This window comes from Ruditapes philippinarum, unplaced genomic scaffold (genome assembly GCF_026571515.1).
Source record: "Ruditapes philippinarum isolate M1 unplaced genomic scaffold, ASM2657151v2 ctg2789_1_1_1_1, whole genome shotgun sequence".
Taxonomy (NCBI): domain Eukaryota; kingdom Metazoa; phylum Mollusca; class Bivalvia; order Venerida; family Veneridae; genus Ruditapes; species Ruditapes philippinarum.
Window position 1 is genome coordinate 101,864 of NW_026858272.1, and position 24,476 is coordinate 126,339.

At 31.7% G+C, this 24,476-nt stretch overlaps 2 protein-coding genes across 2 annotated transcripts; both read left to right on the forward strand.

Moving 5' to 3' along the window:
* Nucleotides 1-555: 555 nt before the first annotated feature.
* On the forward strand, nucleotides 556-4,856 carry LOC132752636 (neuropilin and tolloid-like protein 1). Its single transcript, XM_060742983.1, has 6 exons — nucleotides 556-715; nucleotides 1,647-1,801; nucleotides 2,186-2,267; nucleotides 2,745-2,885; nucleotides 3,336-3,550; nucleotides 4,500-4,856. The coding sequence occupies exons 1-6, from the start codon at nucleotides 649-651 to the stop codon at nucleotides 4,665-4,667; spliced, it is 828 nt and encodes a 275-aa protein (XP_060598966.1). The 5' UTR covers nucleotides 556-648; the 3' UTR covers nucleotides 4,668-4,856.
* A 5,915-nt stretch (nucleotides 4,857-10,771) lies between these two features.
* LOC132752633 (abnormal cell migration protein 13-like) lies at nucleotides 10,772-18,397 on the forward strand. Its single transcript, XM_060742979.1, has 6 exons — nucleotides 10,772-11,066; nucleotides 13,182-13,336; nucleotides 13,771-13,858; nucleotides 14,710-14,850; nucleotides 15,605-15,828; nucleotides 17,886-18,397. The coding sequence occupies exons 1-6, from the start codon at nucleotides 10,997-10,999 to the stop codon at nucleotides 18,036-18,038; spliced, it is 831 nt and encodes a 276-aa protein (XP_060598962.1). The 5' UTR covers nucleotides 10,772-10,996; the 3' UTR covers nucleotides 18,039-18,397.
* The last annotated feature ends 6,079 nt before the right edge of the window (nucleotides 18,398-24,476 follow it).

The window sequence follows — 24,476 nt, forward strand, 5'->3', positions numbered from 1 at the left end:
TCGGTATAGTCAACGTTTCAGCTCAGGAACGCCCCCGTGTCTGAAATTCTCCAGAGTGTGACATCTATGCTTTTCTTCCACTTGTCTAACTTTTAGATTGTCCTCAAATGATACTAACAGTGGTTAAAACCAAACCAGTATTTTATCGATAATGTTTGTTTGTTGATTTGGTTTTACGGCGTACCAGCACAGTATAGGTCATATGGCACCGAAACAAAAAAGATGATTTTGGCTAACCTCGGGTGTCGTAACATTCAAGCGACACCAGAGGTAAAAAAACACCCAACAAATAAGTTCGTTAAGCCTTACTAATTCCAGTTATATAAGCATTTCATTTCCTAAGATAAAGTTTAAAATATAACAAATCAATTTAACTTTTTATGAGACTGTAAATTAATGATATAGAAACGGTCTTATTACATAAACTGAAACAAACATAAGTAACACATATAAAGTGACAAAGAGTCACAAAGAAACATTTAATAATTTGACGTGCCCTACACTATTATCACTAGATTAAAATTATCTATAGTTATACTGTACTAGTGATAACATGAACATAATGATTAAACATAAAATATCATAGGTATCAGTCAAATGTTAATGTGAACAAGTTAACAGTTTTCTCGAGTTGTTAGTAAAAACAAAATGAAACGTCAATTTATTTACGCGTGTCTACTGGTTTTCATCAGCAATGCCGCCGCTATAACATACGGTACGTTTTTCTTTTGATCATCATAATTTAGGGAATTCTTTACGTTTCTTTTATTTCGATTTCTGCCAAAAGCTAGGTGGGTCTGACATGTGGTACTTTTTATTATAAGCCAGAAGGAATTTCAAACAAACCGAATTTGAATGTTCAAATGCTTAATTTTTGTTGTTCTTGAACGATCTTTTCTTTCAAGATGTTGAAAGTTGAATCATAAAATACTGATGGTGAATGATTTTTTTTCCAATTTATTCAAATATGAATTTGTACGCTGTTTTAATAAAGATGGAAACATGGGCTAAAACTTGATATTGACCTTGTTGATATAATATTTGAAAAACTTAATTTAGTACCTCCATTTATATCTTTGAATTTACAACCTCGCTTCTCCTATATTTTCTCTGGCTGTTTGTTTAAGAGCTGTAAATGGTCCTGCACTACAAGTATAGGATCCACAAATATCTAATTGTTGACTATAAGTATAGGACAGAAAAGGAGCTGTAGGATCGCCCTGGCGAACCTACACGCCAGAACGTTCAGAGTTTTTACTTGATCTTTATATCTGATCAATTAACATTCAAAAATCGAGGAGTAATATTCCTTAACCTGGACAGAATTTTATTAGTGCTTAAAGTATTTTTTTTCTTCCTCCTTAGACATAAAGCCATAACATATGGGCCGCGTCATGACAAAACCAACGTAATGCGTTTGCGACCAGCATGGATCCAGACCAGCCTGCGCTTCCGTGCAGTCTGATCAGGATCAATGCTGTTCGCTTGGAAAGTCTATTACAAGTAGAGAAACTGATAGCGAACATCATGCATCCTGATCAGACTGCGCGGATGCGCAGGCTGGTCTGGATCCATGCTGGTCGCAAACGCATTATGTTGGATTTGTCTTAACACGGCTCAATTATAAACATGTTATGTTAATGCAGATTATATGGACCAGATGTGCGGGCAAACCATTGACCTGAGTTTTTATGACTCCGTGAGGTTACAGCTCACTTCCGGTAGCACTTACCGGCCAAATATGGATTGTTATATTAAGGTCAAAACGGATTACTCCAGTAGAATCATGCTCTATTTTAAGGTATGGTATATATAGGTGGTTACTTCATATTTTTAATTTCAGTTTTGTCCCTAATAATAACTTCAGTAAATTCTATTATTTTATATCTTGTTAAGAAAAATTGATATCGGAAAAAAGAAGAGTATCGGTGTACAGAAAAAGCATAAAATGATTACCATCCAAAAGGCTAATCAATTTTGAAACCTCAACAGCAAATACATTTGTTTTTATTTACCACAGTGATTTAAAATAATCTCTATATTTAAGTACTTCATGGGCAGGTATTGCTTTTAAGCCTATTCAATTGTTCTAAAATTTGGGAATATTTTGGCCAAAATGTCTAGACATGTCGCTTTAAGCTTTTTTTGTTGTTGTTTTAATTTTGAAATGTTTGTCTCATTTAAGAGCTTTGGAGTGGAATCAACTTGTACAAATGATTGGCTAGAAGTACGGGATGGCCAGTATTCATCCTCCTCATATGTGTCGGGTAAGGTATACTCTTTCTCTGTATAAATTTTTTATGAGCATACAAAACTAGTTCTTGCGCGAAAGAAACGGAAGATAAACTACCCAAGAGAAGGAACGGCCATTATGATGGACTGCCGCTATGATGACAATTCTTTGTGACTGCTTTAAAAAGTCGCTCTGTAATTCATCCCAGTGTTGGTTTTTATTTATATATTTATCTGTTTCTTCAGGATCTTTGCGTCTCGTTTACAGATTAAATTAAACCAAATATTCAATTTTCACCTTTTTTGCTTTTGTTTCCAACATTCTCCTAGCAGTTCCCGTTAATGATTGCTTGCTTTCTATTGCCTTTTACATTTATCCGCTTCGAGTTTACATTTGTTAAATTAAAAGTATATGCATTTTAATGATTGAACAAATGTATACCAGTTACGTTAGGTAAAAAGATAATGCTTATCGTATTTATCTTGTGTCCATAGTTAATATTATTTTGCAGGTCTTAATGGTCATCAATGCGGATATTATATGAGTAGCACGGTACGAAAGACATCCGGTAATTATCTGTATCTCCGATTTGTCAGTGATAATTCACTCCAGTCGACTGGATTTGATATGATTTTGACAAGTTACCACACAGGTAAAGCATTTATTAACCCTTTAAATGCATCTTTTCCACACTTCTTAAAGTAAATATATTTGATATTAACGATACTTAAAAAAATGATTTGTAAAACATACAAGCATCTAACTAAAATAGAGGAATACAGAATCCCTAAAGAAAGCCCAACACTGCAAAATTGAAAATGTTGCAGGCTCGGTTTGCTTAAACCTGTTCATGGACGGTATTGGAAAAAGCAGGTAACCTTTCACACCCCCTAGCACCGGCTTATGTTCGGTGTTCATGGACGGTACTGGAAAGTGCAAATTATCGTCCCTGCCCCTAGCACCAAGCTGCCTCCTAAGATTGTTTGTCGTTTATTACAGACGTTACCACACAAATAACAGCACAAATAACAGCCTGTGTCGCTAATAACATAACCCATTAACATTGATGGTGTAAAAGTGATATAATTTTGATGCATTTCAGGTATCTGTTATTCCTACGAATATTCATGCAGTAATGGACGGTGTATCGATGAAACTCTCACGTGTAACGGTTATAACCCGTGCGGGGATTATTCCGATTGCAGTATAGTTCTTGCCACCGGTTCCATTGCAGGGATTGTTGTCGGCTGCATCTTCTTCGTCATAGTCATATCCATCGTTATGGTGGTGGTGTGCCGCCGACGAAGACTAGCCTATGTAAGTTACGGATAATTTTTCTAATGACACACAATTTCAAATTAAGCGAATGAAACACACCTTTACAAAACGTTTCACACACACTTTGACAGTTTCTGTTACTCCTTTTATTTTTTTTGTCTGATATTGAAAATTTAAAGGTTGGCGTAGTATAAAAATCAGAGCACAGAAGTTGGGTCTCAGAATGTCAGAAAGGTGAAGGTTGTGAGATTATAAACCAATTTGTTTTCCAGTGTTTTAACTGTAGTAAATATGCTATAAGACGTATTGCAACACTGACATTCAATTCAATGTTTATTTGACTTGAACAATTTAAAATAAAATATGAGTTGCCTTAAGTGGGATTTGAAGTCCAGGCCTCTTGACTTCTAAGCGAGCGTGCTAACGCTCGGCCACGGTGAAGTTATATATTACCGGCCTGAAGAAAACCATATTATTCTAAATTAAGGTTTGTAACTCTTACTATTTCGACGCTAAACAGATGTAAATAATCATGGAGCTTACTATAAGCATGTATATCTATAAAGAATAAAACAATATTAGAAATATTCGACTATTTGGGAAATTAATGCGCCTGTCATTTGACAATCCACCTCGGGCGACTTCAAGAACTTGACGGAGATTGCCGAGTTGTTACGATTGTTGACAATCTTTACGCAGTGATCTCCCCTGAATTTTTCGGCGTAAGTGTACATAAAAAGGGAAGTAACCGCTTCATAAAAGCGGTCTACTTTCGGCATTTGCAATTAACAGCATCAGGGTCTGAAATTTCGCTACCAAAATTTGTTTGGTCTGGGGGGGGGGAGGGGGGGGAATGGGTGAAAGGATGGGGGAATTGAGAAAATACCTACCGTCAACGACAATCAACAAGACAGACATCACAACATATGTAAACATCCAAAACAAGTTACAATACAGACGAAAGTTAAAAGTTATTTCTTTTTTACAGGTCGGAGCCCCAATCCAACCAGTACATGCTCCGGTCAATGTTATAACAACGTCAACTGGTTCCGGGGGATATAATCAGCCTGTACCACAGCAATATCCACAGCCATATGTGCAGCAACAAATGCCTCCACCGTATGCTCCAGGCGGCCAATACCCTCAACAGTACTAGTAACAAAGAAAAATCGAACAAGATTCACCGAACAAACACTTTAATGCAAAGACTATATTCATACAATAAATTGTATATTTTTTATTAAAACATGTTAAGCAAAATGCACTGAAAGTTGAGTAACCAACAGTTAGAAAGATGTCTGAAAAGATATACATCGATGCCAAATTATCTATGTCCAATGAGTACCTCACAACAATGTGTATTATGATTGTTTGTACTTATTCGATTAATATATCACCGTATCTTTAATATGGTAGAGCAGCTATATAAAAAGTGGTGATTTTTTAAAGAAGAAGAAGTTCTACTTACATCAAAAATTGATGAAATAAAATATGTTGATTTTGTTTGTTTGTCTGTCCTGATTTTATGCCATTTTGGTCGTATTTCGGCGGTCAGTCCACTTTATTGTCTTTCCTGAACAACTAACTCGTTATCACCAATTTCTAAGCAAGTGATTTTGTATATAGAAGAGAGTGATTAATGAAATAAATGGTGGAAAACATTTCAACTTTCTTTTTACTCTAAACTTTTACGATGATATATCTTTAACTTTGATAAAATCAAAACTCTTTTCCATTGTCATTGTTGAAAAATACGGATTATCTGTTCATTGTTTGTTAATTCATTGTAAAGATCAAACTATATAAGTCTCTTAGGTTTTGTTTGGGCCTGTGTTCAATGAACGTCGGTCTTATTTGTTGATATTGTGAGGGGAATATGTCCGTTGGTGCCGGTGATCATACAGTATTCAGTGACGAATAACATAGTAGTGACTACTATTATGTATTACTTTTTAACTTTCCAATATTAGACACGTATAAGGCTAAGATGAAGTTCACGACATTATAAACATAAACAAGGCTTTTTATGCAATACGGCCTTTATGAGAAATCTCAGCTATTATGAGATAGGAGAATTTTGACTGGCACTCCAGCTCGGCAATTTTGAATCTGCTTTTTTCCATTGAAAAAGTCTCCATTTGGAATTACTTCAAGGTAGGTTTCCGAGACATTTTTAAAACTAGAATCTCATTTGCAATACCTCACGACAACGGAATTTTACATTAGTTATTATTTTGTTCACTTAATAGATTTTTTTTCTAGATTATATGTTAATTAATAAAATTGTCAATAATTAAGTGTTTTTATTAACAGTATAATATGAACGTGCTCGATGATCCAATGACACGTGTGATCTCAAACTTTCCTGTTGTTCTGTGAAATATTAAGGCTATGTATCAACTATACAATTACATTTGTTGAACTAATTTCTTTCTTTATCATAGCAGGATGGTATAAATGACGATCGGTTTCGGATGAACATTCTCTTCGCAAAAACTTTTAAGACATGTGAACATTTCGTTTCTGTTATAAAGAATGGAGCTACGAAGGGTAGAGGAACAAAACAACATTTTCACAAATTACGGCATGTCCTTAAATGTATATCATGCGTATATAATAACTATGTCATAATATGAAATAAATGATATTAACTATGTCATAATACGAAATTTATGATATTAAATATGTCATAATACGAAATTTATGATATTAACTATATCATAATACGAAATATATGATATTAACTATGTCATAATACGAAATTTATGATATTAACTATGTCATAATACGAAATTTAACATTATTTCTACGTCATAATACGAAATTTATGATATTAACTATGTCATAATATGAAATTTATGATATTAACTATGTCATAATATGAAATTTATGATATTTACTATGTCATAATATGAAATTTATGATATTAACTATGTCATAATATGAAATTTATGATATTAACTATGTCATAATATGAAATTTATGATATTAACTATGTCATTATATGAAATTTATGATATTTACTGTGTCATAATATGAAATTTATGATATTTACTATGTTATTATACGAAATCTATGATATTAACTATGCCATAATACGAAATTCATGGTATTAACTATGTCGTAATATGAACTTTATGATATTAACTATGTCATAATATGAAATTTATGATAATTACTTTGTCATGATATTTACCATGTCATAATATGAAATTTATGATATTAACTATCTGATGATATGATATTTATGATATTAACTATGTCATTCTATGAAATTTATGATATTTACTTTGTCATAATATGAAATTTATTGTATTAACTAAGTCGAATATTTTATATACCAATACTAAATCTGTAGCCTCAGATACAAAACACTAATCCGCTCATATACATTAAAGATTGGTTACTTAAGAAGGTTCAAAGCAAATTAGCATTAGTTCACTTTCTTTCAACCAGATGAGAAAAATATAAGCGCACCTTAAGAACTCTTTACTTTCTGGTACCTTTAAGAAGTTTCGAAATCTTTCTGCAAAGTAAATCCCATAATTATGGCCATATAGGGCTTCATGATCTCAGCTTTATGACCCAATTTTTATAATGAACTATGACATTTATTATTTTTACTATTAAATGGAAAATTAAGATCTTTTTCTGGTAAAAATATGAACTTAATTAAAACGATACATCTAAGTTTTGCAGTCATTTTGCGACAATAGGTTTAATAGTGAAAGGTGGTTTTAGTATATAGTAAAATGATTGCAATTTCATCTTAAAAATTATAATCATACTTTGGGTTATTTGATTAAAACAATAATGTTATTTCCCTACTTTTATGTGATCAATTGGCCGGAAATGCACGTTTACATAATTAGTACAACATGAGAATATGGAAGATATCATTTAAGGAGACTTTGGACATGAAGTATGGTAGCTGATTTACGCAATTTCGTCTTTTTTGGCTTTTTATGGAACTGGAAGAAATATGCCTTTGCCACCAGCAATCGGAACGTCCTCGGCTATTATCTATAATAACCTCGAGTTAATACGGATTGAAAGTAGTTCAACCGCGTAGTTTCAGATGTAAACAGAAACTGAGTTTGTAAATGTAAGACGAATGTATATATTTGACATCCAAAGGAACATAAAGCATGTTTCGGTGCAATTATGATTGAAAATATGTCTGACAACCATTTTTGATTTAAATATGCCAACTGATGTAAACTTTTAAACAAACCCGACTTAATGTCAACAGGTTGACTTTTTGTACTTTCAGTTTATACAACCATAATAATAAATATTTAAATAATGTATTATTTGCGTTTGTATCTTTAAATTTACCTTACTAGTATTAAGGTGATTTTTTACTTGGTATATTGGTAATAAACTTGTCAACAACTCCCACCACCAAAATACTATTTGTTTCTAAGCGTATGTTAGACCGAAATACCGTATTCGGTTCGAGGTGCTTATCCGAAGACTTACGAAAAGGGCCGAAAAGTTGCGATTGCGCCACCAGTATAGCCTGCTCATCACCAGCCGTATTGTTGGTAGCAATTTTTTGTATGTTTTTTGTATTATAACTCTTAAACACACAAAGTTTTTTACCCTGGAATTAAAAGACAGTTTTTCAAAGTGCTTGAAATGGATTTATTTAAGATGAACACAAGCACAACGCATGAAAAGTTTACACTTGTTTTATTAAACAATAATTTATCGTAGATGCTATCAGGGTCTTTCAAATAGAATTCTATTTGAAAGACCCTGATGCTATCAAGTAATTAAAGAGGTATGGAGAGAGAAAGCCGAGTTTGACTTTCGTTTGTTGAAACTGTGTTTAAAAATGAATAAGACTGGTCGCAAAATATGATTTCAAAACTTTGTATGAAATCGCAGTCTCCCGCAAGCATGGTGCATTTGGCATATATATAACCAATGTTATTTTTTGCCTTCGCACCTTCTCGACCCTTTCCGTCAAACTTCGATTACAATAGTAACAATACACAAAACGGATTCTCACATACGCTTAGAAACTTTACATGTAAACAAATAGTAATTTAATGCTACGAGTTGACATAAAAGTCCACCTAAATCTTGTGCGTTTATAGATATTAAAGTAAACAATACATTATTTACATACTTATTATTATGGTTGTAGAAACCGAAAGTACAAAATGTCAATCTTTCGACATTTATTTGGGTTTGGTTATGGTTGTACATCAATGGGCATTTTTAAATTGATATAAATTGCCAGACATATTTTCAATCATAGTTATACCGAAATAGACTTTATTTTCCTTAGGATTTCAAATATATACATTCGTTATACATTATGATTACACCCTGTTATTTTTTGTTACATAATTATAAACCTACTTTCAAACTTTATTAAGTCCAAGGTTATTATTATTAATAGCTGAAGTGTTCCGATCCTGTTTTTGTAGCTTTACTTTAAAGATTGACGCGGTTGAATATAAAATCTATAAAAACGTTTTGTGTGTAGAACATAATTACTATTATATTGGTTATAGACAAATTATTTTATTTTTAAAGGTACATGCCCTCTAATAGCAAAATGAAAAAGGAAATGAAATAAATATAATGAATAAATAATATTATAATAAATATAATGTAAACGATAAATACTTGCCTAGTTTGTTTTAATGTGTGAATCTATTGTTACAGACAGCTTAATTCAAGAAAGAAAGTTGACAAAATCGTCAGAACAATGTGTGTTTTTTCCATCTTCTGTCAATCTATTCCGTTACTAACCCAGTAGAAAAGATAGTTTATTCAACATGTTCAAGTGTCACAAGAACATTCTCTCGACCGGTATGTCCGGGATCGTATTTTAAAGTAAGAAAATGTGTGAGCTGGTGCAACTAATCACATTTCATATAACCGGTCAATACATATATGATATAATTAGTTATAACTGTTTAGTACCACAAATTAAAGCAAATATTAAAACCAAATTCTATATGTTTGATACGATCCCGGAGCCCGTTCCTGATCCGATATTGTCACGTACTATCACGTTGTACTAAAAAGAAAACCCTGATGTAAGAATTCCGTGTAAGGCATGCTGCTTTAAAGCTTACTCAGGATTATTTTATTCAGGAAGAAGATATATAATGAATCTGGAAAGTGACAAATAGTTAAAGAATTACTTCTTTACGACATAATTTACCCAAATACCCACACTTATCCAAAGCTTGCTAATTTCTTATTCGGTTCACTTGGTTTGTTTCAATAAAGCTCCTAATAGCAGTCTTTCATCGAAGAAAATCTTATGATTACAGACCTGGATTAAGCTTCATTCCCCGAATTTTAAAATGAGTTTTGTCATTTATAACTTTAATGATTAAAGGAATATTCTATACTTTCAAGAACAAATAATAACTTAATTATAACGATAATTGTGAGTTATGCATTCATTATACGAAATTAAAAAAAAAGTCCCTCGAAAGTTAGGCCCATGCAAAAAAGTAGAAACAGCGGAACACTAAATTATAATAACACATTTAGCTCAAATAAGCTTATTGAACTTCTAAATTTATGTTACTAATTGCCATTAAATTAAAAAAAGCGTCAGTTTCAGTGCAAAATGTCCAAATATGAATGTTTTCTTAGCCATATTTTGATTTTTTTCTGTTACCTTCTTGAGACATGCTGCTCTAAAGCAGAGCTAATTCAGGGTGATTTTCACAGGAAGTTTTCCTCATATGCCCAGTATTCCCCATATGTCAAGTTCTTCACATACGCCCAGTAGTATTTATACGTCCAGTATTCCTCACACGTCCAGTAGTCCTCATACGTCAAGTATTTTTCATTCGTCAAGTAGTCCTCATACGTCAAGTTCACCTCATACGTCAAGTTCACCTCATAGGTTAAGTTGTACTCATACGTTCAGTATGCCTAATACATACGCCCAGTATTCCCCATATGCCAAGTTATCTTCATACGTTAAGTAGCCCTCATACGTCAATAAGCCCTCATTTGTTGATCATTCGTATTTTGAAAAAGGGCTCCTAAGATAGGGATCTATTAATTTATACGTTATCTAAAATAAACTTTCATGAAAAAAATATAAATTCTTAAATTGTTTGAATATGGTGTTATTTTTTCTCCCAATGATCTTGATATCATTACATTTAAATTTGTAATCAGTCATTTACTGCGATATCTTTACTCGATTGTAAATCGACCGGTTCAAGTGTCTGTAGGACACCCTCAAATTATAGCTGATTAAGTTTAATATTACATTGCGAAACATTTTGTGATATTCGTATGACTAAAAGTCATTTGTGTATGTTTGGTATTTATCGTCAGCTATATATAAAGATTATATATCTACATGTATGTAAAGCAATTTCTGTTTCGTACGGGATTAACACGTTATTGATAGAGCTATACCATTTTCAAACCAGGACATACGCATAATTTGGAAATAGATCTACCTAATCGGACATTAATAAAATTTCAGTCATGAAGTGTTTTCTATCAATAAGTGTGATTTTATTGTTAAGTCTAGATCTTGCCGGTGCTATATTATACTGTGAGTACTAAGGTTATTTATTTACATGTATGTTTTTTTTAAACTTTATTTATTCTTTACGAAGAGCTGTATATTCCATTAAAGTGACATTATGCTTATTCAAGCGTATAATACGTATAGTAGGTGAACAGGTGACCGTCACAATAAGTTTACTTTTTAGCCATAATTCTTTTTAACCCCATAACTTACTTCGCGTGACCGATAGGAACCTTGTGTGACCCAAGGGAATTTCTGTAAATATCCATCATTTCCGCTGATTAAAAGATATTCAGGAATAAGGAGAATGTCTTGTTTGGGGCATTTGTAAATTACTGATTAGTTATCCAGATCAGCCAGTCTGGCGGATCGGACGCAGAGGTACTGTGCGTTTAGGATAACTATTTAGTGACGCGGTGGTCAAGTCCACTATAACGGAGTAAAACAGTTATCATAGTGTGTATAATATTTTAAGTCAAGCAGGCTTGCCATATAAATTAAAATATTGACAAATTTACTAGGTAAAGTTGTCTGGTAAATAGTAACATATCAAATCAAGACAGCCGGGTTCGGTCCCCCAAGAAATCTGTTTAATTATCAATCGAGTTAGAGAATGTTTTCTTTTTCTTGTAAAGATTATTAGTGCTGTGTTATTTCCTATTAACTTCTCATTTCACTTTTGTCTTTAAATGTTGCTATATTTAGCAAGTTGATGCAACCTGATACGGAATGCATACATGTACATAATTCATCTCAATTATAGTTAAGTTGGCACGAAAAACTTGTGCACTGCAAAAGTACTATGACTACTATATATTACACACTGCACAGGATAAAAATTATTATTTCTGGTATATCTAAATTATTCGGTATCATAACAAAACAGCCTTTATATTCCAATTCATTTGTATCTAATGTAAAACTTAAAAAAATAATAGGGAAAGAAAAAAGAAGGGCAGATAACCTGTGAGGCTCGAACTCATGATAAAATTCATTTTGTATGGCATCCTATTGACCTAACCCTTAACCAACTTTGCCATGGAGACTTTTCAAATTCTAGTTCTTATGATGAATCATATTCAATTCTAAAATACCCTGTTTTACCTATTCATACAAAGGTTGTATATAAACTTTTGTGTACACAAAAAAATGCAACGTCACCCTCACATTATCTTAGCGGCACAGTATGACCAAAAATATACGTGAAAATCAACGACAAAACAAACCTTCCGTATTTACACAAACCTTTCAATACACTTTTCAACTTTATGCAAGCGCAAGAATTTCTTTCAGACGACACAATATATTATTCAGCGAATCTTGTTTCTGTTTGTTTATACAGGCGGAAATATCTTGATGAAGTTGGAAAGTTTTTAATGAATGTGTATCAAGTGTTAATCTTTACACTGTTACTGTGGTCATAGCACAACTAAAATGCCCGTTATGCCTCAGAATTGCTTATATTTCTATTTACCAAAGCCTTTTGTGGTATCCTGCTATAGTTTCTAAAAAGTTACAAATTGTCCAATTACCTAAACCATCTTATGCTTCTGTTGCTTTTTAGCAATTAGTTAAGTTACTTTGATTTAGTTTTTGTATGAAAGTCAAAATACTACTGTGTTAACATTTTGTTACATATTTATTCAGCACCTCTTTCTTCAGGTGAAATCATATGAAACATGCTTAAACATTATAAAATCCAATGTCTGCCATTTCAAAAATAAGAAAAACTTTATTTCTTTATGAGACCTTAAAGACATTTTGTCAACTTTAAAGCGGCCTTCAGCTTTTATTTTTTGTTGGAAAAATAATTCCGTGTTGTTTCAAACTAAGTATTTCAGTAATTTTATCTTAGAAAAATGCATCATATCACTGTTAAGCCTTCTTCAAAACAGCGTCCCAAGAGCTATTTATAGCCCGTCGGTGACGTTCGTTTCTAAAAATAGAAGATCAGTAGGCAAGCTCCATTTTCCATCTTTCCTTTGATTCAACAATAATATGAATCGATTAATTATAAAAAAAAAACATAGTTAACCTTTAGAAAAGCTGAAAGCAGCTTTAAGGAAACATATCAAGAATATTTTTAATCTATTTTAGTATTAGAATACGAACTTAAGGTGTTTTTTTTTTAAATTTCAGACTACATGGACGACAATTGTAATGGCGTTGTGGACATCTCTTTCATAGATCAAATACGACTGCAGCTAACACGACGCAGTTCATACAGGGCAAATATGAACTGTAAACTACTTATTACTGCCAACACAACAGATCGTTTGATGCTTTTCTTTAAGGTTGGGTGAATATTTGTATTATACCAATAATAAGAAAGATATGTCACGCGGTTCTCTTTTATACCCTTGTTTATTAAGACCATTTCAGGACAAACCTTACTTGCTCGAGATATTAAATTTCAGGTTTTATAAAATATAATCATGGACTTATAAAATATACTCTTGGATTTAGAAACTATAGGCCAACGCATGATAAATACCTTAATTTGTTAAGATATATAACTTATACAATGTATTTAAGATAAAAAATCAACCCTATAATGGATTACATTTCGATTTTATAGCATGCGGTTTATAGATCTTAATGTACCTTTGACACTTGGATAATATTTGAATAGTGCAAAGATAATATACATGTACATACGAGTATATTTCACGATTATCTAAATAGAGGGACTTTATTGTTATCTACATTTATTTTCGTATACCTGTAGGACTTTGATGTCGAAACAAGTGCTTCATGTAACCTTGATTATCTTGAAGTTCATGATGGCAACAGTATTAACTCACCGTTTGTACCAGGTAAATTACCTCCCCCTATTCTATTTATCGAGTTGATATACTCTCCCTTAGTTTCAACTTTCCCTGTGTATCAGAAAAAAAACATTTCCACAATCTGACTAACATCTGCTCATAATTAACGCTACGCATAAGGATCTGACGGACACCAATAGTTGGTCACCTTCTCGTGACCTTTTAAACAGCCAATCATCGTCGAGCTTTCACAATTTTAAAAGCAATGCTGGTTCTAATTTCAATCGCTTGAAAACCAATGCTGAGTAGATAATTTTCACTATTCATCAAAATGAACGTGAGCCAAATACGATGGCAATCAGAACTACACGCAAGAAATACCTGAAGTAGATCTGAATTTAGTGAGATTAAACTTTCCTCTATTCTATGTCAGATGAAAAAACTATGCTTGCATATCAGCTAAATTATCTCCCCTTACTCTATTTTTTTCCTTTTTGTGTCAGGCAAATTTTCTTCCATATCAGATAAATAAACTATGCCTGTAAATCAGATAGTAACAGAAAAACTGACTATATCTTTATGTATCAGGTAAATTAACTTACATATTCACTACATGTCAAATTAACATTAATTAAATAACAGGATTTTCCTGTTAAATATTACCCGAGTTATTCACTTGAAAATTACGGGAGTTTTATTTTGAACAATATACATGTAGTAGTTTTGCTCTTGAATATCATCGGACATTTCCTCTTGAATTTAACAGCTGGGAGTTTTTATCATGAATATTACCGGCGTTTTAAACAAAGTATTATTGGAGTTAAGAGGATTTTCTTGGTTGAATATTACCGGCAATTTCTTTTGATCATCGAGGGAATTTTTTCTTTTGAATATTACAGGACTTTCAAAGAGGCAATGTGGAAGTTACATGAGTAGCACTGTGAGAAAAACAAGTGGCAATGATCTTTTCCTCTACTTTAAAAGTGACAGCTCTTGGCAGGAGAGAGGGTTTGACATGATCATCACCCAGTATCACACCGGTAAGTTCTTTACCATTGTCGTTTGAATTAAGATAGATTGCTTTAATGATTTAAGATCTATATTCATTTACGTTTATTTTGATCTTGTATTGAAGAACTTGTATCTTTGCCCCCGTTTAGTGATATTTAAGATGTTGTTTTCCCCCTTAAAATAATCAGGTTCAGCCCTTTCCACGACACATATCATATATCTTTGAACATACTTGGACAGTTTTCAATCTGAACAGACAATTCAACTTTTTTTTTGTTTGGGGGTTGGGGGGGGGGTGTACTTACTGAATACGGAACAGTGCTGGCCATGATTTTGGTCTGCACTAGTCGCAAGTTTTGATTCAGTTCCCAACAGTAGGCTTTGTTTTTTAAAAAAAAGCATACATAGGAGCTTTGCATCAAGCAAGATTTGTTACAATTTCCATTGATAATGATATAATGATATTCTTATATGACAATTTTATACTTATTAAAGCGTCGTTGTTACGATTGGTCTTAACCAACAGAAAGCATAGAGAAAGCAACAAGAACAACAACAAAAAGATTAAAAAATTAGGTGAAATAAACGGGATCGATCAGTTAATATATTCTTACATACCTCATAAAATACAAACCCACACGAACCATCGTCACTAAAACCAACTTTCGATTTCAAAGACTCAGTCATAGTACATTACACACAATACGCCTGGTGTGAGGTTGTTTACAAATTAACCTTTTTTGTTTGAAATATTCTTTTTTTATTCTTTCTTTTTTGTTGCAGGTATGTGTCAAGAGGATGAGTTCTCGTGCAGTAATGGACGCTGCGTCTCTTCCGGTTTGGTGTGTAACGGGTACAATCCATGCGGGGATTATTCCGACTGTGCCAGTGAGCTTGCCGCCGGAGTCATTGCTGGTATTGTCGTCGGATCCTTCGTCTTTGTCATCTGTGTAATGTGTTTGATATTGTGTCGCGTTCGAGTCGTCCGCCGACGACGACGTCAATATGTGAGTAGATTTTGTAAAAAATGACAAATATTTATGTTTATACATGTATATAGTATAATAAAACTTTGACTGCATTTAAAGTTTATCGCATGACCGCCACAACTTTCCTTTGAAGATCGGCGTTCCCTAAATCTCAGTATTGGAAAACTTTGGGGTGCTCTAAATGAGGTATCAGTACGCTTTGGGGTGCTCTAAATGAGGTATCAGTACACTTTCTCGCGCATGCCCAGTTTATTATTTTATTTCAAATAATAAAGTGAGCATACCTGAAAAAGAGCAAAACAAAACATTACACAGTTTACAGACTTTTTTTAAATATTTATGTATCATCTCAATCTTTTTTTTTTCTTTTTTTTTCAAAATCTGAAAATGCAGTTATTATAAAGATGTTGACTCGAGTGGAAAGTAATCGCCATTTTCTGCATCCTGACCTCGACAATGATCAAATTCTTCTTTTTTTACTTTAAACAATGCCTTCGTTTTACAGGTGATTCTGACCAGTAAGCCACTCAGTAAATCACTACACGTATATGAACATAATATTCTAGCGTAATTATTAATAGATGGAAGTAGTGTTAAAGGCACATTATGCGTCAGAAATGCTATCATTTTTATTTCTCAACATTTTTAATATTTGGTGTCTTGTTACAAGTTCCACAAAAATACTTATTTGCCATATAAATGAACTATCTTTGCATCTTTTGCTTTGCTGGCAATTGGTATAATTATAATGAATTAGTATTTTGTATGGAAGTCAAAATACTATTTGTTTACATTTTGCTACCTTTACGAAACATTACTGCACATTCAGCCCTACTTTCTTCAGCTGTTAATTATTTTACATGTTCTAAATCCATTTTTAAAACATTATTTAACATGTGTGTAACATTTCTAAAGAATTTAATAAAAAAGGATTTCTGAGGCATGATGTGCCTTTAAGTAAAAATCACTACATTGTCGTTAGTTTTAAAAATACGCGTACAAGATATACCTCTGAAATATACACCGGGATACTTATCGACAATATTTCCTAGATTATATTTTGAAGATGATTAGTAAAAAAATGCATCAACTTACCTCGTGAAATGGTTATTTATGTCCAGTTCCTTCAACGGCATCTAATGGGTGTATTTCTGTGGGTATTTCTTAAAATATTTATATGTTTAAATAAAGCAAATATTACGAGAGAAGAAAAAAGTCGTGATGGTCATGCGATAAAACAGTTACAGAATAAATACTCGGACTTCACCGGCTGGTATCAGCGCATGGGGCGACAAAAGGGTCAATCATGGAAATTAATCTCGACGTTCCGTCTCGATTAATTTCCTATGATTGACCCTTGTTGTCGCCCCATGCGCTGATACCAGCCGGTAAAGTCCTCGTATATATTCTATAACTATTACATGTATAATCTTATATTAAGTGTTATAAATTACTACATTTCATTATTGAAGAATTCAATATTTTTTTTTACATTAATTAATCTAAATAATCAAGAAGACTATGTTTACTGATTAAAAATTAAGCAAAATCTTTAGTTACTTGTATTAAAAGTCAGAAATTCATATTGTCTATCTTTTCTCAAATTATACTTTATAATTATATTGAAATTATTAACTACATGGAAAACATATCTTGGAAAAGGAAAATAGTTTTATATTAACAGACAGATTTTTTTATTTGATTAAACCCGTTGTAATACTGTTTGCATTGAAAGGTTAATCAATTTTAGCCTTTCGTGATAAATCCTTGATGCCAGGTCTCTATTTCATTTTTAAATTTTTTAAACCTTGCTGGATTACATTTGTCAACATTATAGAACCTCACCAGATGACATGGACATGCACTTACAATACTCTATTTTATGTGTTTTTATATTGAACTAACTTTGCACTTTGCTTTCAAATGGACGGTTCTAAAATGAATTCAAGATAAATCCGTTACACAAAGTAAACAGGTAAAATACTTGTCAGATCAACCAGTCTATGTAAAGTCTACTGACACGTGTTTTTTGAGAATGATATCAAAATTGTAATCCAATAATTTTACAATTACAGGACGGGTTACATCAACCAGTAAACGTTGTAGCAACGACAACTTATGGATCAGACTACAACCAGCCAGTACCCCAGCAATACCCATCCATGCCATATCCAACCGGGCAGCAGTACCCTAACTCACAATATCCAAATCAAACGTATCCAAATTAAACATTACAGTGTCATTACAGAAAGACAAATTAAGAATTTTGTTTCTACTTTATCATGGACTTTTTTGTCATGGAATAATTGTGTGAATTTTGCACATAGATCGACCTGAAACATTCAGCAGAACATTCAAACTTTAGCGAATGTCGATATGGCAGGACACTCAGCACATAATACATGCAGCTTTAGTTCGAGAACATTACATTTAAGAACTAAATTGTTAAAACATTTTGTAACTTACTTATAAACTGAAAAATTACATGTTTGTAACATAATAATTGTTTTCTGATATATGTATGATGTGAGTTTTGTGTATATATGGATATTATTGCTTGTCGAAACTATGAAATTATATTGAATTGTGCCATATTAACATAAATAAACTGAAGCAAAAAAGCGTTCAAGGAAAAAAATCACGCGCACAGTCGTCGTTATTGTACATATTTTATCATGCGTTACTAAGGACGTCATTTATAAATAGCTGATTGCAAAGACGGGCCAACTTTTATTATTGTACAATGAACTGAGACTTTATACGAATTTATTTTATGTTGGAAAGTATTATTTTATTTAAAACGTTATCAAATCCGTTCCTGAAACCAACCAGTATTAAGCGGTTGGACTCACGGAAACAACGGCTTGTCGATACCACATGGCCAGCTTCCTTAGATTAAAAGTCCTACGCATAAATACCACTCGGCCACGCCGCCACTTTAGTAATTGTCAAATGACATAACACTCGCACGTGGAAAATAATATAGCAAACCCGGTCTCTTTACACGGACGGAAAACTAATAACAAAACACAGAATTACCGAGTCAGACGTATCAAAAATAGCCCCAATACAATTACCAATTGCAGTTCTAAGCCATCGGCTTTGACTTGTTAAATCCCTCGTCCTGTGGGCTCGTACGGATTTTAAATGTCTTCTCGTGCTTCTACAGTTGTGACTGCAAAGAAAATGTGCCTCAACCCTTTATTGTACCTTCTAATGAATCGCTTGATATCGACTTATGACCAACTGGGTTACCCTGTTTATTCCTCGTAATAGTTCTGAAGGGGCCGAGGGCATCCTCATCATACCTTACATGTATTGCGTATACAATTCAATCATTATGTACATATCAATCCAGTCATATACAAACATATCAACATACATATCAATCAAATCATATACAGAAATATCATTGTATCACATTGCATAATGATTTTCAGGTTACACATGTGCATGTAATTTAAAAGATTAAGAATTGCATCATTTATTTACTTTTTTAAAGGATGAAAGAACAACGAAAATGACATCTGAAATAAATATATTGTCCGCGTTGAATTTGTTTTCTTTTATATTAGTGGAATTGTCATTTTGATGTAGTTATATCAGTAATACAATAAGAGATTGAACAATTGCCCATCTATTGATTTCTTCTTTTGTTAAATTTATATTTTTATAAATATTCCAGCTCATTTCAAGCTATTTTTAAAACCAGTACAAGTAGGTAACAAGTTTTTTCGCTGAGACAAATATACATATATATTTCAATTATAATAACAAGATATTGTATCTATAATAATTTAGTTCACAACCTAGAATAAAAGATTTACGATTTAAAAGGTATCACAATTATGTATTTTTTTTTCAGAAACTGAAATATTGACTGAATCTTGTTACATCCCCAAAATAAATGTACATGTATCAGTGTTTCTTCTTCACTTTCACAAAAGTGCACATTTTAGAAATTAATTATTTTCATTTTAAATAAATGAGAGTTTTTGCCAATATTCTATGAATATTTCTTGTCCAAAACCATTGTATATATGAAACTTTAGTGCCTTTAAATACATAACCATATATAAGCTGCCAATTTAGGGAAATGTTCTCAAAGTAAGATATCCATTTTCTTGGCATATTGGTACCTCTATAGTTTTTACCATGGTTTCATACACATATTTATGATTGCTATTGACAACTATAATAGGTTTGATGTAACAACTTATATAGGATACTGAATATACAGTAAGTCATTTTGAATACAAATATTGAGGTTTTGTGTGTATCTGTTTATTGCCAGTTTCAAACTATGATACTGTAACAAATTATTTGGTTTACATGTTATTTGTTCTATGAAGCTTAATTCTAAAAATTCTCCATGTTGATGTAAAATGTCCTTTTCAAATCTAAATCCATGATCATATAAAGTTTTAATGAAAAATATATTACTTTCTGTTATCAATTTATGGTTATAAAATAGTGGCATATGTAGCACTTGTTCAATATTATCTATATAAAGCTAATCAATAAGTACAATATAGGTTTTCAAAACCTCAGTCCAGACTCTATTCTTAATCTTATTAATCAATTTACAGAACAATTTTCCAGTATCAAACAGTTTATCAATATTAAATAGTGATTTCACAAGGTTAAAGCATTTTCCATCACTATTACTGAGATATCTTTTAAGCCATTTTATCTTTAAACAGTATATACTATAAATATCAACCATGTTAAGACCACTTTCTTTGTATGTCTTTGTCATAACTGATTGCTTTATTTTTACCTTGCCTCTCCATATAAAGTCATAATAAATCATTAAAAGTCTTTTAAAATATTGCACTAGGAGTTGGCAAACTTGTTATACAATGTGTAAATAATGGAAATAAAATAGACTTAACAACAGTTACTTTACCTATTGGTGTTAATATTCTTTTTTCAATGACTTATACTATTTTTTATCTTTTGAAGTTGTCATGTGGTCGATATTTGCGTTTTGTTATTTGCTACGAATATCGTTTTTATGTATCATTTTGTCCTTGTATTTGTACATATATCTCGTGTATTTGTCTATATCTATGTTTTTCTACAGTCCGATATACAATCCATTATCCCATATCATTTCTATATCATTCCATTTCATCATCTTTTCATTATAACAACTAACTTCTTATATTTCATTTCGACATAATTTGCATGCTGGGTCTCAATTTTTACAAACTTCCCGGAAAAACCACCTCACGCATGCGCATTTTGATATAAATATTTCTCTTGGTTTGCGCCAGATATTGTTTCTTATCTATTTAAGTATCAAGGCGTATGTTTGTTTGTCCTAAACAACCATTTCATTCATGTAAAAGGACCATACGACATATTTTTTTCATAAAAATTCAAATCAATCATTTTGTCTAATTCTACATCAAATATCAAACCTAGCAATTTAAACTGTGTTTCACCCAATGTAAGTTTCCATTTTGTCTTGATTGATCTAGTACTGTACTTAAGGGAACCTATCCAAATGAATGTCAATTGGTTTTATCACAATTTACTTTAAGTCCCGAAATCTCTCACAATATACTCAACAATTTTAGTGCAACATTTAATGATTTTTCAGTATCATCTAACAATAGTGATGTATCATCTGCATATTGTGTAGTTTTATATTCTTCACCATCTTTGATTGATATGTGTTCTTTTGTGTGTGTGTTTTTATTTTTATTTTAGAAGGCCGCATTGTAAATAAGATGTTGCAATCTGTATATGTCTTAATGTGTTACCTTCGGTAAATAAAGTTATTATTATTATTATTATTATTATTATCTATATGTATACCTTAAACATAATTACATTGTTTTATTTTAATAGCCAATATTTCTGCGCATAAAATGAAAATATATGGTGAAATTGGATCACCTTTCCTACAGCTTCGTTTAACTTTGAATAATGTAGATAAAAAAACATTTAGTAAAACACAAGTTTCAGTATTGTATAAAATTATGATATCCATTCCCTTAACCAAGGACCAAAATTTAACAGTGAAAGGCATTTTTCTATAAATTTAAAAGATAATGTATCAAAAGCTTTTTCGAAATCAATCATCATAATTAAACCAGGTATATTATTATCTTCAGTATATTTCATTATACCATACAATAATCTAGTATTCTCTCAAATATATCTATTTTAACAAATCCAGTTTGATCTTTTGACACTAAAATATCTAAAACACCTTTAGTTATATTTGCTTTACTACCAGACGCTGATTTATAAGCAACGTTTAATAAAGCTATTGGTCTCCAGTTTTTCAAAAATGGTTTGGTTTATTTTCTTTTGGAATACATGTGATTGTCCCTAATTTTTGACTTCTTGAAAAAGTATTTACATTATAAGCATAATTAAATGCCTTAACTACAAAATGTCCAATTCTGTTCCAAAACGTTTAAAAAAAATGTTGTAAACCCAACACAACCCGAGCTTTTTTCATTTTTCATAATCTTTAATGTTAAAGAAACTTAATCATATGTGAGTAAATTTTCAAAATTTAGTGATTCATCATAAAATTTTGTCAATTTAGTAACTACACAATTTCTCAGTTCTCTATCAATGTTTGACTCCGAAGTCAAATTTACCTCATTATATATAATTTTTCATAATAGCCACAAGTTTTTTCTCATATATCCTTTTGGTCGTACATAAATGCTCAATCATCCATTTCTATAAAAGGTATGGCTTTTTTGAGCAATGTGATTTCTCTTAACTTAAAATATAATTTTTTAGGTTTTTCACCAGATTCTATCCATAATTTCATTTTAAATAAATATTTATTTGTTGGAATTATTCACATTAAATATTTATACTGAAAAGTTCTTATTTTGGTACCAATAGTAGCTTTAAAAATTTGGCTATAAACTGTTTCCGTTTTATATCATTATTTTCTAAAACATTTTTCCATTTACTTTCTGATTTGATTTGCTTTTTGCTTTTGGTTTAACCTTCATTTGCTTAGTAAATAGTTATTTATTTGGTTCTTTACCATCTCTGATCTCATTAACAAAGGTCTCTAACAATATATATATACAATATATTTTTATCATCAAGATTTTGTTTTATATTAGGATTTGTGCTTGTGATTATTTGATAGAACTTTAGAAATGCATTATTTCCTAATTATATAATTCTTTAAAATGCTCAAAAGGTAAGAAGTCTTTTTTCTGTAGTCAAAAAAAATGTTATATATATTTAATACCTTTGTCTTACCAATCTTTCATATAACAAGAACTTGTAACAGAGTTACCAACGTCCCCCGCGTCGGGAAGTTTTATATGAAGCATAAAATTGTGCTATTTCAAAAGATTGAGTGAGGTATGGATCTCAAGACTTTCAGTCAAAATTATGATCAATGCTAGATCTGAAAATGCAACAATATATTTATTAAAGAAATAAAATGAAACAGGGAATTCAAATATCTTTCATGTTAAGCTTTGACCACAAAGTGTGACCTTGACCTTAGAGGTAGGGGTGCAGGTGTTGTGCATGACATATCGTCTTATTGTTGTAGCTGCCTGTGCCAAGTATTTTCAAAATCATCCTTTACAATGTGGCCATACCACGTGACTTTTCGGGTACGGAACACGCCGATTTTTCACCCGATACAGGTATGTTTTTTATTCATAACTTATTTATTACTCAACCGATTTTGATCAGATAAGGCACAGAGTACCCGTAATTATATCAGCTATCCACGGTATATCAAAATTCTGAAAACCCCTGAATGGTTTTTGAGAACATTCGAGTACAGTTTTCTTTTCATAGCCTGGGCCGAGGGGAACGGTACACACTCATTTGTCATAACAAGCAATTTCTAGCAAGTCATATGTTTTTGACACTATTTCATAGAAAAATACATGTTAAATCTGATATATTTACTATATCCAATGTATCAAGTGAATGCAGTGATGTTTTAGCATATTTTCATAAAGTAATGTTGAAATGGTACGGAACACACTGTTAATTCAAAAGATACGGTACACACACAATTTCTGTCCTTGTAATAATTCTAAAATAAAATATATTAAAATTTGATTTAAATTATAATGGGAGTGATTTTTTTCATAGTTATACATTTATTAATTAAAACGAGAACCCTGGGACCTGTTTTGCAATGTATCATAATGCTTACTTTTAATGTTTACATGTTTTGTGCACTATATTTCAAGAGATCACGCTTAACATTTACAACCTCCATGTAATTGTCCTATTTAAAATAAACTAGGGTATGTTTAACACTTCGATCTTCACAGAATCAGGTAGTTGCGCTCTATAGAAAGAAAATGTTGTTTATATAATGCTATGTTCATTGTTGTTTATTGTTATTTTTATTTCTTTTAGTTAAAGTGAAGTAAGATACATCCTGAAAAAATAAAACAAGGTCATAAACTAAATCGCTGAAAAGTATCATAACTTGATAACAGTTTATATATATTTATATTTTGTTAATAAGCAAGTCTACAAGGTACAATTTTGTAATATCATGGTCATGTTTAATTAAATCAAATCACAGAAGGCGCTGAATTTGTTTGGGTCTCAGAATGTCAGAAAGGTGAAGGCTGTGAGATTGTAAACCAATTTGTTTTTGTATAGTGCCACCAATGTTGTTTCTAGTGTCATAACTA

Bases quoted from the DNA above. Each gene is read 5' to 3' on its own strand.
- LOC132752636 (XM_060742983.1), top strand. From the start codon at position 649: ATGAAACGTCAATTTATTTACGCGTGTCTACTGGTTTTCATCAGCAAT. The intron at 2,268-2,744 runs GTAAGGTATACT...ATTATTTTGCAG, and splicing joins ATCCTCCTCATATGTGTCGG to GTCTTAATGGTCATCAATGC. The intron at 2,886-3,335 runs GTAAAGCATTTA...GATGCATTTCAG, and splicing joins TTTGACAAGTTACCACACAG to GTATCTGTTATTCCTACGAA.
- LOC132752633 (XM_060742979.1), top strand. From the start codon at position 10,997: ATGAAGTGTTTTCTATCAATAAGTGTGATTTTATTGTTAAGTCTAGAT. The intron at 13,337-13,770 runs GTTGGGTGAATA...GTATACCTGTAG, and splicing joins GTTTGATGCTTTTCTTTAAG to GACTTTGATGTCGAAACAAG. The intron at 13,859-14,709 runs GTAAATTACCTC...TGAATATTACAG, and splicing joins TAACTCACCGTTTGTACCAG to GACTTTCAAAGAGGCAATGT.